General features: G+C 39.4%; 1 protein-coding gene across 2 annotated transcripts in view; it reads right to left on the reverse strand.

The window, feature by feature from the left end:
• ME1 (malic enzyme 1) overlaps positions 1-17211 on the reverse strand; it is a 240954-nt gene extending 223743 nt beyond the window's left edge. For both annotated transcript variants that reach the window (XM_025382567.1, XM_025382566.1), the window contains exon 1: positions 16359-17211. Coding sequence is in view for 1 of the 2 variants with exons in the window: in XM_025382566.1 (XP_025238351.1) it covers positions 16359-16436 (78 nt within the window). In the remaining variant the exon portion in view is untranslated. The remainder of the gene's footprint in view (positions 1-16358) is intronic.
• Positions 17212-18152: the final 941 nt, after the last annotated feature.

Below are 18152 nucleotides of genomic sequence, written 5' to 3' on the forward strand. Positions count from 1 at the left end.
AAACAAGAAATGGGGAAAGGATTCCCTATTTAATAAATGGTGCTGGGAAAATTGGCTAGCCATAAGTAGAAAGCTGAAACTGGATCCTTTCCTTACTCCTTATACGAAAATTAATTCAAGATGGATTAGAGACTTAAATGTTAGACCTAATACCATAAAAATCCTAGAGGAAAACCTAGGTAGTACCATTCAGGACATAGGCATGGGCAAAGACTTCATGTCTAAAACACCAAAAGCAACGGCAGCAAAAGCCAAAATTGACAAATGGGATCTCATTAAACTAAAGAGCTTCTGCACAGCAAAAGAAACTACCATCAGAGTGAACAGGCAACCTACAGAATGGGAGAAAATTTTTGCAATCTACTCATCTGACAAAGGGCTAATATCCAGAACCTACAAAGAACTCCAACAAATTTACAAGAAAAAAACAAACAACCCCATCAAAAAGTGGGCAAAGGATATGAATAGACATTTCTCAAAAGAAGACATTCATACAGCCAACAAACACATGAAAAAATGCTCATCATCACTGGCCATCAGAGAAATGCAAATCAAAACCACAATGAGATACCATCTCACACCAGTTAGAATGGCGATCATTCAAAAGTCAGGAAACAACAGGTGCTGGAGAGGATGTGGAGAAATAGGAACGCTTTTACACTGTTGGTGGGATTGTAAACCAGTTCAACCATTATGGAAAACAGTATGGCGATTCCTCAAGGATCTAGAACTAGATGTACCATATGACCCAGCCATCCCATTACTGGGGATATACCCAAAGGATTATAAATTATGCTGCTATAAAGACACATGCACACGTATGTTTATTGCAGCACTATTCACAATAGCAAAGACTTGGAATCAACCCAGATGTCCATCAGTGACAGATTGGATTAAGAAAATGTGGCACATATACACCATGGAATACTATGCAGCCATAAAAAAGGATGAGTTTGTGTCCGTTGTAGGGACATGGATGCAGCTGGAAACCATCATTCTTAGCAAACTATCACAAGAACTGAAAACCAAACACCGCATGTTCTCACTCATAGGTGGGAACTGAACAATGAGATCACTTGGACTCAGGAAGGGGAACATCACACACCGGGGCCTATCATGGGGAGGGGGGAGGGGGGAGGGATTGCATTGGGAGTTATACCTGATGTAAATGACGAGTTGATGGGTGCAGCACAGCAACATGGCACAAGTATACATATGTAACAAACCTGCACGTTATGCATATGTACCCTACAACTTAAAGTATAATAATAATAAATAAATTAAAAAAAAAAAGAAAGACACACCTATCATTTGGAAATATTGATCTATCATTTTGAAAAATAGGAAGAAAAACTGTTAAAATTCTGTTGCTGCATTATTTGCATTGGCATCCCTGGGAAAATCCTTTTACTATGTCCAGTTTATTGGAAATGATCTTGGAATAAATTCATGTGAGTATCCTCAAAAAAAAAAAAAAAAAAGAATCAGTTTTCAGAGACCAAGGTCATTGCTTTTGGTGAAGAACCAATTTAGCTCCCTATCAGAGGCTTTTAACTTAAGGTTCACAGACCCAATCACAGATTCTCAAGGCACAGATGAGTAATTAATGAGGCCTGAACTTGGACATCTTTTTCATAAATTCTATGAGATTTAGTATTTCCTTCCATTTTAAATGAAATAAACAAGAGACATATTAATAGTAGTTCCTGGCCAGGCACTGTGACTCATGCCTCTAATCCCAACAGTTTGGGAGGCCAAGGTGGGAGGATTGAGTGAACTCAGGAGTTCGAGACCAGCCTGGGCAACATAGTGAGATCCCCATCTCTACAAAAAAAAGAAAGAAAAAAATTAGCTAGGTGTGGTGGCATGCACCTGTAGTCCCATCTACTTGGGAGGCGGAGGTGGTAGGATGTCTTTTGCCCAAGAAGTCAAAGCTGCAGTGAGCCAAGATCATGCCACTGCACTCCAGGCTGGGTGACAGAGTGAGACCTGTCTCAAAAAAAAAAAAAAAAAAAAAGCAGTTTCTTTGTCTTTTCAATAGAAATAACAATTATTTTTATGTCATGTTACATCTGTGGCATGTATCTGGAAATAACATTCATGTTCTTCATTACTTTGAAATTTCTGCAGCTTTAGATCCGCAATAAGGTTTGTTTTGTTTTGCTTTGTTTAGAGACAGTCTGTTGCCCAGGATAGAGTGCGGTAGTATAATCATAGCTCACTGCAGCCTCGAATTCCTGGGCTCAAGCAATCCTCTTGTCTTAGTTTCTTGAGTAGCTGGGACTATACACATACGCCACCACATCTGGAAATTTTTTTTTTTTTTGAGACAGGGTCTCACTATGTTGCCCTGATTGATCTCAAATTCCTGTCCTCTGTCCTCAAGCAATCTTCCTCCCTTGGCGTCCTAAAGTGCTGGGATTATAGGCATGAGCCACTGTGCCTAGCTAACTGTTTTTTTTTGTTTGTTTTTTGGGGGTTTTTTTTGTTTTTTTTTTTTTTTGAGATGGAGTCTCACTTTGTCGCCCACGCTGGAGTGAAGTGGCGTGATCTCAGCTCACTGCAACCTCCACCACCCAGGTTCAAGCTGTTCTCCTGCCTCAGCCTCCCAAGTAGCTGGGACTATAGGCGCATGCCACCATGCCCAGCTAATTTTTGTATTTTTAGTAGAGATGGGGTTTCACCATGTTAGCCAGGACAGTCTCGATCTCTTGACCTCATGATCCACCCACCTCGCCCTCCCAAAGTGCTGGGATTACAGGCTTGAGCCACCGCACCAGGTCCAACTTTTTAAAATAACATGAACAGGCACACAGGCTACTCATGTAGACAACTGTGATATTGATCCCTTTAAAAAATAAAACTTTACTTTAAATTGCCCATATTTCAATATATATCTTGCTGCATAGGTCTTCAGTAAAGAGTAATATATCTTACAATACACATTTGTAAGATATATTTGTTAATATTTTGATATCTATATTTAATTACAAATGGTTTCCTTTGTAATGCTATGTATACTGTTTATTTAAAATCATTGCTTTAAGGAGTCCACAGACTTCATCAAATTTCCAACTTTTGTGCCTTTGGCACAAAATATGTTAAGAACTGTTGCAGAGGACTATACTTCAGTTTCTTAAGGGATATATACCTCAGACATGATATTCCCAGAAACACCACAAGATGGCTTTCTTGCTTCAGATCCACTGTGGAGACGTTTTTCTCTCCTTTTACGGTTACTTTACGGGGGTTGTGAAGCTCGCTGTACTGGTCAGTTTTCCTAAGAAACTGAACCTTCACATATATGAAGAGATTTATTATGAGAGAAATATTGTAACTGGCTCACATGATTATGGAGGCTGACAAGTCCAAAGACCTGCTGCCAGCAAGCTAGAGACCCAAGAGAGCCAATGGTAATGGTGTAAATCCAGTCTGAAAGCCAGGAGGTTCAAGACTCAGGAAGAGCCCACATTTTAGTTTGAGTCCAAGGGCAGGAAAAAATTGATGTCCCAGCTTCAGGACAGTCAGGCAGGAGAAGTTCCCTCTTACTCAGCTTTTTTGTCCTTTAACTAATTGGATGAGGCCCACCCACATTAGGAAGGGCAATCTGCTTTACTCAATTCAAATGCTCATCTTATCCAGAAACACTCTCACTGACACTACAAGAGTTACAAGAGTAATGTTTGAACAAATGTCTGTGCACTCCATGGCTTAAGTAAGTTGACAGATAAAATTAATCATCACACTCACAGATATCGTTGAGTGAATGTTTACAATGTATATAGGAACTACCCCAATGAAACAGCGTTTTGTCAGGTATGGTCCATAGTCTCATTAGGCTTACGATATAAAGAGCTTAACAGGATATTATATGAAAAGCTACACAAATAACTATAACAATTGTGATAAGTACAGGGAAAAGAAAAGGAAAAACTTAATTTAGGCAGTTAAAAAAGAATAGTTCACCGAGGAGTAATGTCAAAATGCAATCTGAAGGATGACTAGAAAGAGTAGCAGTTGACCAGGTGAGAAGTTGGGGATAGGCAGAGAAGAAACAGCGTGGACATAACGCCTATTGCAGAAAAGCTTGGCTTCTCAGGGAAAGCATAGGGAAGGAAACTGCACCAACCATGAGAAAATGATAAAAGATGAGCACTGGAAAGATGGTACGAACCTGAGTGGGCAAGTCCTAGTTAACCAGGTAAGAAGTTTCAAACATTATCCTAAGAGTAATGGGAAGCCCCAGCACCTTTCCTGACTAGTTATTCCATTTTATAAAAATGTTGTGAGTTTAGCAATAGTCAACCCACATGTTTATCACTCACCATATTAAGGAATCCACATACTAAGGCTAGCTCAGATTAAAAAAAAAAAAAAAAAAAACCAAAAGGTGGTGAGTATAACAATGCTTTAGAACTAGTTTCAGACTACCAGGCAAATCATAGATGGCTCAACCTGATATCATGATTCTTAATCTGTTTTGGGTGTCTCTATAAAATTCACATATATACTCCCACCTGAAACATTTGTCTTTATAACATTATCTCCTATCTACCACATTAAGAGTATATCTGATTCATGCCCTGTATTAATAACATTTTAACTTATGAAAATTAACTTTAAAAAATACTTCATACAATATCTGTAATATATAACGAAAACACTGGTCACTGGCAACAGTGGTTGCCTCTAGGAAGGGGAACCAGCTAGCCCAGACACAGAAGTGGCAGACATACTTTTCATATTATTATATCTTCTTATTTTTATAAAATTAATCTATGACTACTTTTAAAATATTAAGAACCATTCATCTCAATTTCCAAGAATCTTACATTCATATTTAATATTTACATTTATTAAATCTCAATGCTTTTGCTTCTGGCAGCTCTAACTATGGTAGAGACTACCAATTGCCTACCACAACATCTATTTCCCTTTTCCTTCCCAGGAACAGAATCCTAATATTATTTGGGGTTGCAATGCATTAAATAAAAGACATTTCCTGACTCCCTTGTAGTTATATGTGGCCATATGACAGAGTTCTGAACAATGAGACCTAAGTGGAAGTATCATGTGAAATGTGGGGAAGGCTACTTTAAAAGAGGGGACTCCACTGAAAAGTAAGCCTTCTTGTAATTCTCTCATTTCTTCCAGCAGCCATCTTGGAATGTGTAGGTGGTATTTTTTTTTTTTTCTTTTGAGATAGAGCCTTGCACTGTCACCCAGGCTGGAGTGCAGTGGTATGATCTTGGTTCACTGCAACCTTCACCTCCTGGGTTCAAGCGATTCTTCTGTCTCAGCCTCCCAAGTAGCTGAGACTACAGGCTCCCACTGCCATGCCCGGCTAATTTTTATATTTTTATTAGAGACGGAATTTCACCCTGTTGGCCAGGCTGGCCTCGAACTCCTGACCTCAAGTGATCCACCCACCTCAGCATCCCAAAGTGTTTGAATTACAGGCATGAGCCACTGCGCCCAGCCTGTAGATGGTATCTCTAGACCTACATACTCAATTAGGACCATGAAGTGATCCTGAAGATGACAGAGCAGCAAGAGAGAAGCCTATGTTCCTGATGACTTTGTGGACCCACCAGTTTATCATAATTAAGCTGTATCGTAGTTAACTCACTTTCATTTTGCTTTTTTGTTATATGTAACAAAACCTAATCCTAAACAATATAGTGGTCATCCATATAACCATTAAGGAAAAGAGATTATCCAACACACATTCAACAGCATATAAAAGAGGTTATTGTGCATTTATCTCACAAGGTAGAATGTGAACTACCGAGAGGTGATAGCAATATCTGCAAGGCAAGACAGTGTTACTTCAAGAATAATCCCTGATGCATCCATTCAACAAATTATCACAGAATGCCTACTACATTCCAGGCCCTAAGAGCAACTATATTGAAAGATAAATCTATGATGCAAACCAGTATAACACTCCTTCCCACATCCACAAAGAAATTTTGTTTTGTTGTTGTTGTTGTTGGGGTTTTTGTTGTGTTTTTTGTTTTTGTTTGTTTGGTTTTAAGTAGTGGAAAATTTAATAGGCACGAAAGAAGGGGGAAGAAAGAAGAAGCTTCCCTGTATGGAGACAGGGAGGGGGCCCCAAAGCCAAGAGAGGGAACCCCAAAGAAATTTTGAACATTGAACTTCCTATTCTCCTTCACAGCACAAAGAGGGGCAGAAATGAAGTATGTAGATATCAAAAAGGCAAAACTTCTTTCTAAATCCTTAGAACACAGACATTTTAAAAATTATGTATAGAGTTTTGTCTTACATGAACCATTTCCACACAATAATCTTTATTATTAATATTGATTGGTATAGCAAATATGCACCCAGTAAAATGGGAAAAAATTTTGAGTATACATTTGGGAACTAATTCCCTGATATTTTCCTTCTCTGAACTTAAAATCAAGTTAGACTGAGTTTCACACATTCATACCTTAAAAATAACAACCTGAGGATCTGGTTCTGTGCAAAATGGTAGCTATAGTATACTTTGTCTCTCCCACTAAATCCAACAACAATCCTTGTATAGAATGCATTGAGCAGCTATTTGAAGACTGGAAAAATAAACAATAGCAGAAGAACCAAGGAAGAAGATTAGAATCTAAAGTGCCACAAAACCAGATTAAGTTTCCTGGCACTTTTTTCTTCCAATATGGCCTGGCTTTTTTTTCTCTCTGCTGTAATCAACTGGCCTTGACTCAAAAGCAGCAGAAAAGCTGGAAGTGCAACTGATTGTGTACAAAGACTGTGAAGAGAAGCCTTATCTTTCTGGTCCAAGAATCAGAAAGGGGATGCTTAAAGGTCAGAGAAGCAAGAACATCCAATATTCTTTTCCATCCTCTCCAGTTCCAACTCCCAGATAATCCCACAGGGATGGCAGAAGCAAAAACCATGACAGATGCCTAAAATTCTAAGGTAAGGGAATCATTCTTTTTACCAGAGGATGTAGATCTGGTCTCAAGATCTTAGGTCAAATGCCTGTTGCAACTTTCTCTCTCTGTCTTCCAATCGCATGGCCCCAGATGCAAATACATCTGAAGGAAGTACACAACAGGGCAGGAAAACAAAAGCCTAGTTTTCCGTTCAGAGGACTGGAAAGGGGGTCCTCATGGAAACAAAAAACATCAGAGAGATCACAGAAAGAAGGGAACTCATGAGAGCAATCCCATAAAATTGTATATTAACATCTACACACGCCTTTGAGCTAAATGTGCATAGATCTAACCTTAAACAGCATACCAAAGGCTTTGAGAAGTAAACTATAGCGTAGACTACTGCACAGATCCCACACTATCCACTGGGTGGTACACATAATGGACAAATCCAAATAGTACTACTGAGTAGACTTTGAAAACCAAATGGATATCAGAACCACAGGCCACAGGTGGGTCCAACTTGCAAAATGACCTAACTAGGTTGAGTGACCACTAAAGCTAAGAAGAACAGTATTCCCCTTAAGATATAACTGACAGCTAGAATTTCATAATATGTAAATGTCCAGAAAAGATTAAAAAGTTACTAAACATAGAAAGAAACAGGAAAACGTTGACTTGGAAAATAAAAGACAAATAAGCAAACACCAATCCTGAGGTGTCAGACCTTGAAATTTCTGTACAATGTACAAAGACTTAAAATCAGTTATTATAACCATGCCTAAGATCATAAGGGCAAAGTCTTTCTAAATAAATGGAAAGAAAGTATTGGACAAGAAATAAAAGCTATACCAAATGGAAATTTTAGAACTTAAAAATACAATAATTGTAATAAAATATTCATCGGATAGGCTGAAGAACAGAATTGAGATGAGAGTAGAAAGCATCAGTGAACATAAAGCTAAATCATTAGAAACAAACCAGTTTGAAGAGAAAAGAAGTCCCTAAAAAAGTAGGCCTTTTGATACTATCATGTAGTTACCCGAGGCTCCGAGCCTCAGGACAATATCAAAAGGCCTAACATTTGTTTCATCAGAGTCCCAGAAAGAGAGAAGAAAGAAAAAAATATTTGGAGAAATAATGGCTGAAAATGTATCAAATTTGGTAAAAGACATATACTTACAGAATCAGGAAGCTCAGAAAACCCCAAGAAGATAAACCCCAAAACCTCCAAATCCAGAAACATTATATTTAAGATTCTGAAAGCTAAAAAGAAAATACCATTAAAACATCCAGATAATACCGATGTATTACAAACATATATCAACTTGAATGACTGCAGATTTCTCATCAGGAAAAAGAAACAGCAGGAGGAAGAGAAATGGCTTTTTTTTAGGTCTTAAAGGGAAAGAACTGTCAACTCATTATTCCATAACTATCGAAAATATCCTTCACGAATGAAGATAAAATAGACATTCTCAGAGGAAGAAAAACTAATACAATTGGTTTCCAGCAAACCTGCTCTAAAAAAATGTTAGAGGACATTCTTTAAATGGAAGAGAAATGATACCCCAAAACAAACATAGAACATGAAGAATGAAAGAGAGCAACAGAAATAGTAACTACCTGGTTAACTATAATAGATTATCCTTTCTCTCTTAAACTCTTTAAAATATGTGTGACAGTTAAAAACGAAAGTTTGGGTCAGGCACAGTGGCCCAAGTCTGTAATCCCAGCACTTTGGGAGGCCGAGGTAGGCAGACACCTTGAGCTCAGGAGTTTGACACTAGATGGAGTAATATGATGAAATTGTGTTTCCACAAAAGATGCAAAAATTAGCCAGGAGTGGTGGCACATGCCTGTAGTCCCAGATGCTCAGGAGGCTAAGGTGGGAGGATCGCTTGAGCCTTGAGATCAAGCCTGCAGTAAGCCACGTTACCACAGCCCTCCAGCCTGGATGACAAAGCAAGACTCTGTCTCAACAAATGAATAAATAAATAAATAAAAATAAACAAAATAAAAATAAATAAAAGTTACAGGCCAAACCTATAATACCAGCACTTTAGAAGGCCACAGTGGGAAGATTTCTTGAGCCCAAGAGTTTCAGGTCAGCCTGGGGAACATGGTAAAACGCCCTCTCTATGGAAAAATACAAAAATTAGCCAGGCATGATGGTGTGCACCTAGAGTTCCAGCTACTCAAGAGGATGGACTGGAAAAAAAAAAAAAAGGTATAAACATTACATTAAATTACTATTTTAAAAATATTTATGTAATACATATAAATAGATATAAGAGGATATAATACATATAACTACAACATAAATAGAGGAAGGTAATGAGACCTATATAATGGTAAGATTTCTATATTTCAATTGAAGTGGTGAAATTTTAACTTTAAGTTGACTGTGAAAAGTTCAGTAAGTGTATCATAATCACCACACCAAGTACTAAAAACAAGCTATACAAAGATATATTTTCAAAAACTCATGGAATAAATCAAAATGGAATAATAAAAATATTTAAGTAATTAAAAATTAGTTTGGAGATGAAAAATAGAGGAATGAAAAATAAGGAAACAGACACCTATGATATGATAGAAATCTGTTTATCTCTCTGTGTATCAACAATTACATAAATGTAAATGGCCTAAACACAGAAATCAAAAGACAGAGATTGTCAAAAATTGGCAATGGCTACAAGCAAACCTGACTGATTAGATCATTACTTCTTCTCACCTACATGTTCCTGTCAAAGTCCAGAAAATGTCAACTAAACAAAGCAAGGGAAAGTGCTGTATTATGAAATTTTGCTTCAATTACAGAAGTATATTATTACTTTGCTAGGGCTGCCACAACAAAGCACCACACAATGGGTGGCTTAAACATAAATTTATTTTATCAAAGTTGTGAAGGATAGAAGTCCAAAATCAATGTGTCTGCAGGGTTGATTTTATTCTATGGCTTCTCTCCTGGACTTACTAGATAGCCATCTTAAGACTCTGAATAGACAATTTAAATGTATTTTAATATATTCTAAGCCTAAAAGGCCAATGCCTAATAGTATAATGGAAGTCTTAGAACTCCTTCAGCCTCTGGATCTCTAAGGTTTTATTTTTCTGTTTTTCTTTTTTCTTTCTTTCTTTTTTTTTTTTTTTGCTTTGTTTTGTTTTTCTGAGACAACATCTCACTCTGTTATCCAGGCTGGAATGCAGTGGGTGTGATCATGGCTCACTGTGGCCTCCCACTTCAGCCACTCAAGTAGCTGAGACTACAGGTGCACACCACCGTGCCCAGTTTTTTGTATTTTTTTTTTTCATTTTTGTAAAGACGGGGTTTTGCCATGTTTCCCAGTCTGGTCTTGAACTCCTGGGCTCAAGTGATCCTCCCACCTTGGCCTCCCAGGTGGCTCACATCTGGCATTACAGGTGTGAGCCATCACACCTGGCCTCATAACATAATTACTAACACTGGTATGAATACTGTATTAGTCTGTTCTCATGCTACTAATAAAGACATATCCAACACTGGGTAATTTATAAAGGAAGAGGCTTAATTGACTCACAGTTCAGCATGGCTGGGTAGGCTTCAGGAAATATACAATCATAGTGGAAGGGGAAACAAACCATCCTTCTTCACATGGCAGCAGCAAAAAGAAAGAGCAAAATGGGGCAAAGCCCCTTATAAAACCATCAGATCTCTTGAGAACTCACTCACTACCAGGAGAACAGGAGCATGAGGATAACCACCCCCATCATTCAATTACCTACCACTGGGTCCCTCCCACAACACATGGGGATTATGGGAACTACAAATCAAGATGAGATTTGGGTAGGAACACAGACAAACCATATTAAACATGCAAGTACTTTTGCTGATGTTCTTACTCAACCATTACCTGATTATTGAAAAAATAATACTAGTGTTTTAAAATCCAGGGTTTGTATATTAGTACAAAAGCTCTAGTAGTTATATTCTCCTGTTTTTAGAGAACATTATTCATTATTATATTACTTGATTTCCTACTATGGTTTCAATGTGTCCCCCAAAGTTCATGTGTTGTTTAATCCCCAATGCAACTGTGTTGAGAGGTGGGATTTTTATAAGGTGATTAGTATTGTTAATGCAGGAGTGGGTTCCTTATTGCAAGCAAGAGTGGGTTCCTTATAAAAGCAAGTTCAGCCCTCTCTTGCTCTCTCACCCTCTATCATTCCCTCTCTTGCCTTCCGCCATGGGATGATGTAGCAAGGAGGACCTTCCCAGATGCTATATCACACAGCTAATTGGCAGACTTGGGACTTGGGCTCATTTCTTCTAGGTACAAAGTTTTAGAATGTCCATTCCTTTACATCACATTCTCCCCTACCTGTCCAAAAGTTAGAGGGAAATCAGAGCTGAAAAATGAAAAATCTCAAATCCATTCTTCTCTTCAATATTTCTTATACTCCATATCACCTGTCTCAAGAGTTATCACATCAAACTCATCTTTCTTATTACACCACACATTTTGTTATTGTGATATTCTATACTACTACTGTTGTTTCAACTGCAGAAAGGTAACAAGCATATACAGAGGTATCTGGCTGTATATGACATTCACATAAGTAGGATTCTATCATAAATAATAAATCAGTTTCTCAGGTTGCGGAGGCAACTCTAGAGAACTGTGGTTGGATGAAATTTTCTGAATAATTCATTCAGGTCTAGTTTACATTGAAGAAAAAGAGGTTTAGGGTACTTTTCCTTCATTGTCATGGATCTTATTTCTCTCTCTTTTCCTTACAACACACCCAACTAGGTCTTGTCATGCCAGGAAGCAAACAGCTACAAAAGCTGATTTTTTAGATTTAAAAGTCAGTAATGCTGACCCAAATTAACTTCAATAAAACACTATCTTCTACTGGAACATAACTCTTAAACATGACTTATACTGAACCAAACTGCCTAAAATATGGAAGAGTGGTGTCTTTTGGAGATTTACTTTTGGGTCATATTATTATTTAATCTTCAGATATAGAAACCACATAAGCACAATTATGATAGAACTAACAATTAGTGTTTTCTATCATTGCAAAGGGAAATAAACTAATTGAGAAATAAAAAATAAGATTATTTTATTGTGTGTAAAATTTTAATTTTGAAGGGCAATTTATAAAATATGATTGTTAGTCACATGAAAATTATTGAGAAAAAATTTAAAACACAACTCATCTATATCAGACCATATCCCTGAAAATAAAATCAAAACCACAATGAGATACCATCTCACACCAGTTAGAATGACAATCATTAAAAAATCAGGAAACAACAGGTGCTGGAGAGGATGTGGAGAAATAGGAACACTTTTACACCGTTGGTGGGACTGTAAACTAGTTCAACCATTGTGGAAAACAGTGTGGCGATTCCTCAAGGATCTAGAACTAGAAATACCATTTGACCCAGCCATCCCATTACTAGGGATATACCCAAAGGATTATAAGTCATGCTGCTATAAAGATACATGCACACGTATGTTTATTGTGGCACTATTCACAATAGAAAAGACTTGGAATCAACCCAAATGTCCATCAGTGACAAACTGGATTAAGAAAATGTGGCACATACACACCATGGAATACTATGCAGCCATAAAAAAGGATGAGTTCGTGTCCTTTGTAGGGACATGGATGCAGCTGGAAACCATCATTCTCAGCAAACTATTGCAAGAACAGAAAACCAAACACCACATGTTCTCACTCATAGGTGGGAATTGAACAATGAGATCACTTGGACACAGGAAGGGGAACATCACACACCGGGGCCTGTTGTGGGGAGGGGTTGGGAGGGGATAGTATTAGGAGATATACCTAATGTAAATGATGAGTTAATGGGTGCAGCATACCAACATGGCACATGTATACATATGTAACAAACCTGTATGTTGTGTACATGTACCCTAGAACTTAAAGTATAATAAAAAAAAAATTTTAAACATTAAACATTAAATTAGACACTTTTATATAAAACCGGCAAAGATAAGCATCTTAAAAATAGTCTGGGCTGTGCACAGAAAAATATTAAATCTTCTAAACATGAGGCAAATTTACTTCCTCAATGGCTTTGATGAAATCCTACCTGGAATAACGCATATTTTCGTGTAAAAAAATAGTAAGGCTTAAACTCATACATGAATCATAACAAATGAAAATCCTAATTCTCTTAAGTTTTATGAAAATTTTTGAATTCATATCACATCTACTGTTAACTTTGATTTTACCAAGATGAAGCACCTCCCTTAGGTTATCCAGCAAGTAATTAAAATTTCATGACATTATCAAGCTTAAACCAAATTCCAACTTTTCTGACTATATTCCAGCATACAATATAATGGCATAGGAAGTCAACTAAACTTTAGACTTCAATGTGAATTTATTTTCACAAAATTACTTTAAAGAGGATAATGCCCAAACGATCACTTTAAAAGCTGAGTTCTGTTTAAAGACAAAAATAAAGACATGGCTCATTCATTAAGTAAACATTTATTTAATGTCTACGGAGCAAAACACTGTACTAAATATTGTGACTCCTGCCCTATGACAATCAAAGAAATAAGAAAAAAAATACAACTTATGGCTTGGTGCAGTGGCTCACGCCTGTAATCCCAACACTTTTGGGAGGCCGAGGCTGGCGGATCACTTGAGGTCAGGAGATTGAGACCAGCCTAGTCAACGTGGTGAAACCCTGTTTCTGTTAAAATATAGAAATTAGCTGGGCATGGTGGCGCATGCCTGTAATCTCAGCTACTCAGGAGGCTGAGACACAAAAGTCACTTGAACCCAGGAGGTAGAGTTTGCAGTGAACGGAGATCGCACCACTGCACTCCAGCCTGGGCAAGAGAACAAGGCTCTGTCTCAAAAAAAAATACAACTTAGTAAATACAAAATTATATAGTCTAACTGAATAATAAAAACAGAGGTGTTAAATAATGATAATAAGACTAACATAACTAGGAAATGCTTCCCTAGAGAGACTATTATTAAATCAACTAAGACATTTTCATAGTAGAAATTACACACAAAAAGGAAAGAATTAAGAGATTCAGCAAATATATTTTAAGTGGAAGGCTACATTGGGGAACTAATAAGATAAATTTGGAGAAGACTGTAAACCCAATTGACAGATTGATTTTACATTAAACATAATAGGAAATAATAACATACTATAAATGCTTGGATAATAGAGAAGTGAATAAAATGTTAATTAATGAAGGTATCTCTTTCATACATATATGTAGAATGAACTATATCAATGGAAATAAAACCAGCAAAACTGTTGTTGCAGCTACGCAAAGGTAAAATGATGAAGTTCTGTGTTAGTGTGGTTGAAGAAAACATGTGACAGGCTGGGTTGTTATGGGAAACTAAAATCTACTATTGTCTCTTTGGAGTCAAAGTTATTACAAAATAATAAGAATAAAAATAAACCAAAACATTCCTGGGCTACTAGCAAACTTAAAGGCCTAGAGGTCTTGAGTGTATGACAGATGAAGAAAGTCCCATAGCTGTAGTTTCAGTAGTACCCAGGAAATTCTGTTACTCTCATAAGGCACCAGATCACCATCCTAGAACTGAGTAAAAGATTTCATTGATTGCCTCAAAGTTGGCACGCTGAATTGTGAATCCAATTTGACATAATACAAATAAAAAGTTCACTTATTACAAATTTGAAAATGTGCTTTTAACATATTAATGTTACATCTTATCTTTGATGGAAGATCTTTGTGATACTATTATTCTGAAGTAGGAATTAATCCTTAATTCCTAGTAACCTTGTGAACAGGAGTCAAAAGGATTTTTATATAACAAATTCTTGATGTAAGCATAGTAAAGGCAATAATTACTCTTGCTCAGGGATTGCCTATGCCATCTACACACTCTGAATAGACACTCTTGCCCCTGACTTGAGGAAAATCAAACAGGTTATACAACTCATGTGGTCTTTCTTAAGTGGCAACCCAAAATGTGGTCATAAATTACAGTAGGCAGGTGACACATACAAGTCACAAATAGTTTTGTCACATCACATTTTACTTTTGTTTTACTGAAAATAGGTGGCAAACCTGCAGAATAATAAAAGAAAATAAAAAAATCAAACTAGCAATTAAATTTATTTTAAAGAAAGAAATAAGTAGGAATTACTTACAATTTCATAATGCTACATGACCACAGATAGCACATCATCATAGATTTGTAAAAGGTGCCTGTCACCGCAAAAAAACAAGAAAGAACTCACACTAACTGTCACTTATTAAATAAATCATGTCTTTAAGTCATTAATATGATCAACAAATCATCAGGAACACGACAAGGAAAAAGCTGAGCTCCTGTTCTTAATGCAAAAAGCAGTCCACCAAAGAGACAACCAAAATAACTAAACAGACCTCTGTGCTGACTGATGGCATTTTCAAAGTCCTGAATAAATAGGAAATGTCCAAAGCGCACACACACACACAAACAAAAGGCACAATTCAGAGATAAACCGGGCTGTAAAATAAGTGTGGAAGTAAAATGATAAATTTGGAGGTATTTTTTTTTTATTTGAGAGAGATCCCGAGTGTTTATATTGCATCACCAGTGAAGGAAAATGAAGTGTTACCAGGATCCGAAAAGGAGTCTCCGAACAGGGTGTACACCGAATTCCCCTTTAATAAAAAGAAAACAGCTCTAAACAAACAAACAAAAAAAAACGTTTTTAACTTCCAGAAAGCCAAATTAAAAACAAAAAAAACAAAGAAGAAAGAAGAAAGAAGAAGAAGAAGAAAAAAAACGAAATGGCTTTACCCACAGTCCCATGTCTGGGACAGAGCTCTTCTACCAAGCCATGCAAAGTGTCCAAGACAGAGGCCACCCACCACGCATTCCCAGACTCTTAACCGTGTCACTCCAGAAACCAAGAGGACTTGGATTTCCACAATGCTAACGTGATCTGAAGGCACTCCGTACACATTTCTGTCTGGGCAGGACCAGTTGAATCACTTCTCGCCTTATCAGCCTCCAATAATTGCCACACTGTGCAACCAGTAAGTGGGAGGCACATGGAGTCTGACCTGGCAGCCTGTCTGCTACCTTCACCAAAAATACTCCATTCACACACTTTGTCTGATACTACTTTCATTGTCTGGGCTCTTGTTTTCGGAGAATTGCTGCCGAAGTATCGCAAACAAGTTACACCTTTACCTCTATCCCTAACATGGGATGCCGAGGTGCAGAGGCACCGGCACCGCCCTGCCATCACTCTCGTGGATACGGACCCGATTAGGCGTCCTTCTTCCTTCTGCCCACACCAAGGCCCCCCAGGCCGCCGCCGCTCACCGGGAACCTTCCCAGGGGAGTGGCGGAGGGGCGAGGCCATGGTGCAGGGACCTGCAAGAGGGGCCTGACCCTGATCGAGAGGGGCCGATGGGCGGCCAGGTGGGCCTGTGGGTTTACCTTGTTGAGGTGAGGGTTCCGTGTCAGCAGGTAGCCGCGCTGATGGGTGTGGCGGCGACGGGGGACTTCGGGCTCCATGGCTGGCGCCGGGTTTGCGGCGGGGTCAGGCCGGGGCGGGCGGCGCGCGCGGTGCAGGCGGCGGATGCTGCTGGGGTGCCCGTGCTGACTGCAGCTGTGGCGGCGGCGGCCGCACCGGGAAAGGCCCAGCGGCTAGGGGCGGGCGTGGGTGGCGAGAGGGGGTGGACGCGTCGGGAGAGGCCCGAGCGAAGCCGGTGTCCCCAGCAGGGCAGCCTGCGAGAAGCGCTGAGTCATGGCAGGAGATCATCCGAGCCGGCGTGTGAGGAGGAGGAGGAAGAGCGAGGCCCTGACAGCGCTGCTGGTGGCAGAGTGGGGGTGGCCGCCGGAGCCCTGGGTTCCATAGGGCCTCTGCCCACCATGGGCTTATGATCACCACTGTAGTCGCCTCTCTCCATGTGGGCATGCCAAACACAGTGCACTGGGTGGCTCCGCTGACCCCAGAGACCCAGGGTGGGGGAGCGGAGCGTCAGGCCAGGTTCCCCCTGCCCGGGAAGGCTGGAGAAAGTGCGAGAAAATGCCAGAAGGTGCGAACCTGAGAGGTTCAGGCAGGGCCAGCAGCCATAGACACCGAGGGGGCTACGGGACCGAAGGACTCCTGAGGGGTCCCCAGGACTGTTGACAGAAGACCTTGACAGGCTGAGGAGAATCAGATTCGTCTCTCCCTTCTTGTTAGCGTCTTGGAAGCTCTCTAGCCACAGATCCACAGCCCTCGCCGCGCCGTCCAGGATGCCGGCCGTGCCCGGGGCGCTGAGGCCGGAGGGAATCAACCTTGACCCAGAATGCCAAGGCCCAAGGGAACTGGGAGGAAGCCCAGAGAGGGGAGCTCAGGCGCCACACCTGTCAGTTTAATTTCCACTGGAATTTATTTGAATTCCAATGAGATAAGAGTCAAGGTCTTAGGGTTCAAAGGCCCAATGAACAGTCCTATTTATCTTGTGTATCATTTTTCTGGGAGTTTTAGAAACCTGATGTTCAAGAACCACTGCTCTCTCTGAATAATGATGAGTAAGCAGTCTTTCAGGCCTTAGGTTTCTTCTTTGGTAAAAGCAGAAGGTTAAACTAAATTATCTTGCAAAGCTGATTTATTTATTTATTTATTTATTTAGAGACGGAGTTTCGCTTTTGTTGCCCAGGCTGTAGTGCAATGGCACGATCTGGGCTCAAGACAACCTCTGCCTCCCGGGATCAAGCGATTCTCCTGCCTCAGCCTCCCGAGTAGCCGGGATTACAGGCATGCGCCACCACGCCCAGCTAATTTTTGTATTTTTAGTAGAAACGGGGTTTCTCCATGCTGGTCAGGCTGGTCTCGAACTCCCGACCTCACATGATCCTCCCGCCTCGGCCTTCCAAAGTGCTGGGATTATAGGTGTGAGTCACAGAGCCGGGTCATTTTTATTTTGTTTTATTTACATTTATGCTTGGAGGTTCATGGACTGGAGGAATAGTCAGATCATAGCCAAAAGGAGTGTCTGTCTGATAAAAATAAAATAATAGCAACAGACGCTAAAGCCTTCTGTGCCCCAGTTTCCTTTTCAGTTGAATAGGATTGCTAGTTTCTGTCCCATTTGTCTCTGCGTACTGATATTACAAAGGATAGTATTTGAGATCATTTGCTGATTTTATAACTCTATACTCTAGACACACATCCAACCACAGTGTTTTCATTTCTACTTATGTTACTTTGCTTTATCAGAAAGATTTCTTACAGTAATTGTA

The sequence above is a fragment of the Theropithecus gelada genome, chromosome 4 (genome assembly GCF_003255815.1).
Source record: "Theropithecus gelada isolate Dixy chromosome 4, Tgel_1.0, whole genome shotgun sequence".
Taxonomy (NCBI): domain Eukaryota; kingdom Metazoa; phylum Chordata; class Mammalia; order Primates; family Cercopithecidae; genus Theropithecus; species Theropithecus gelada.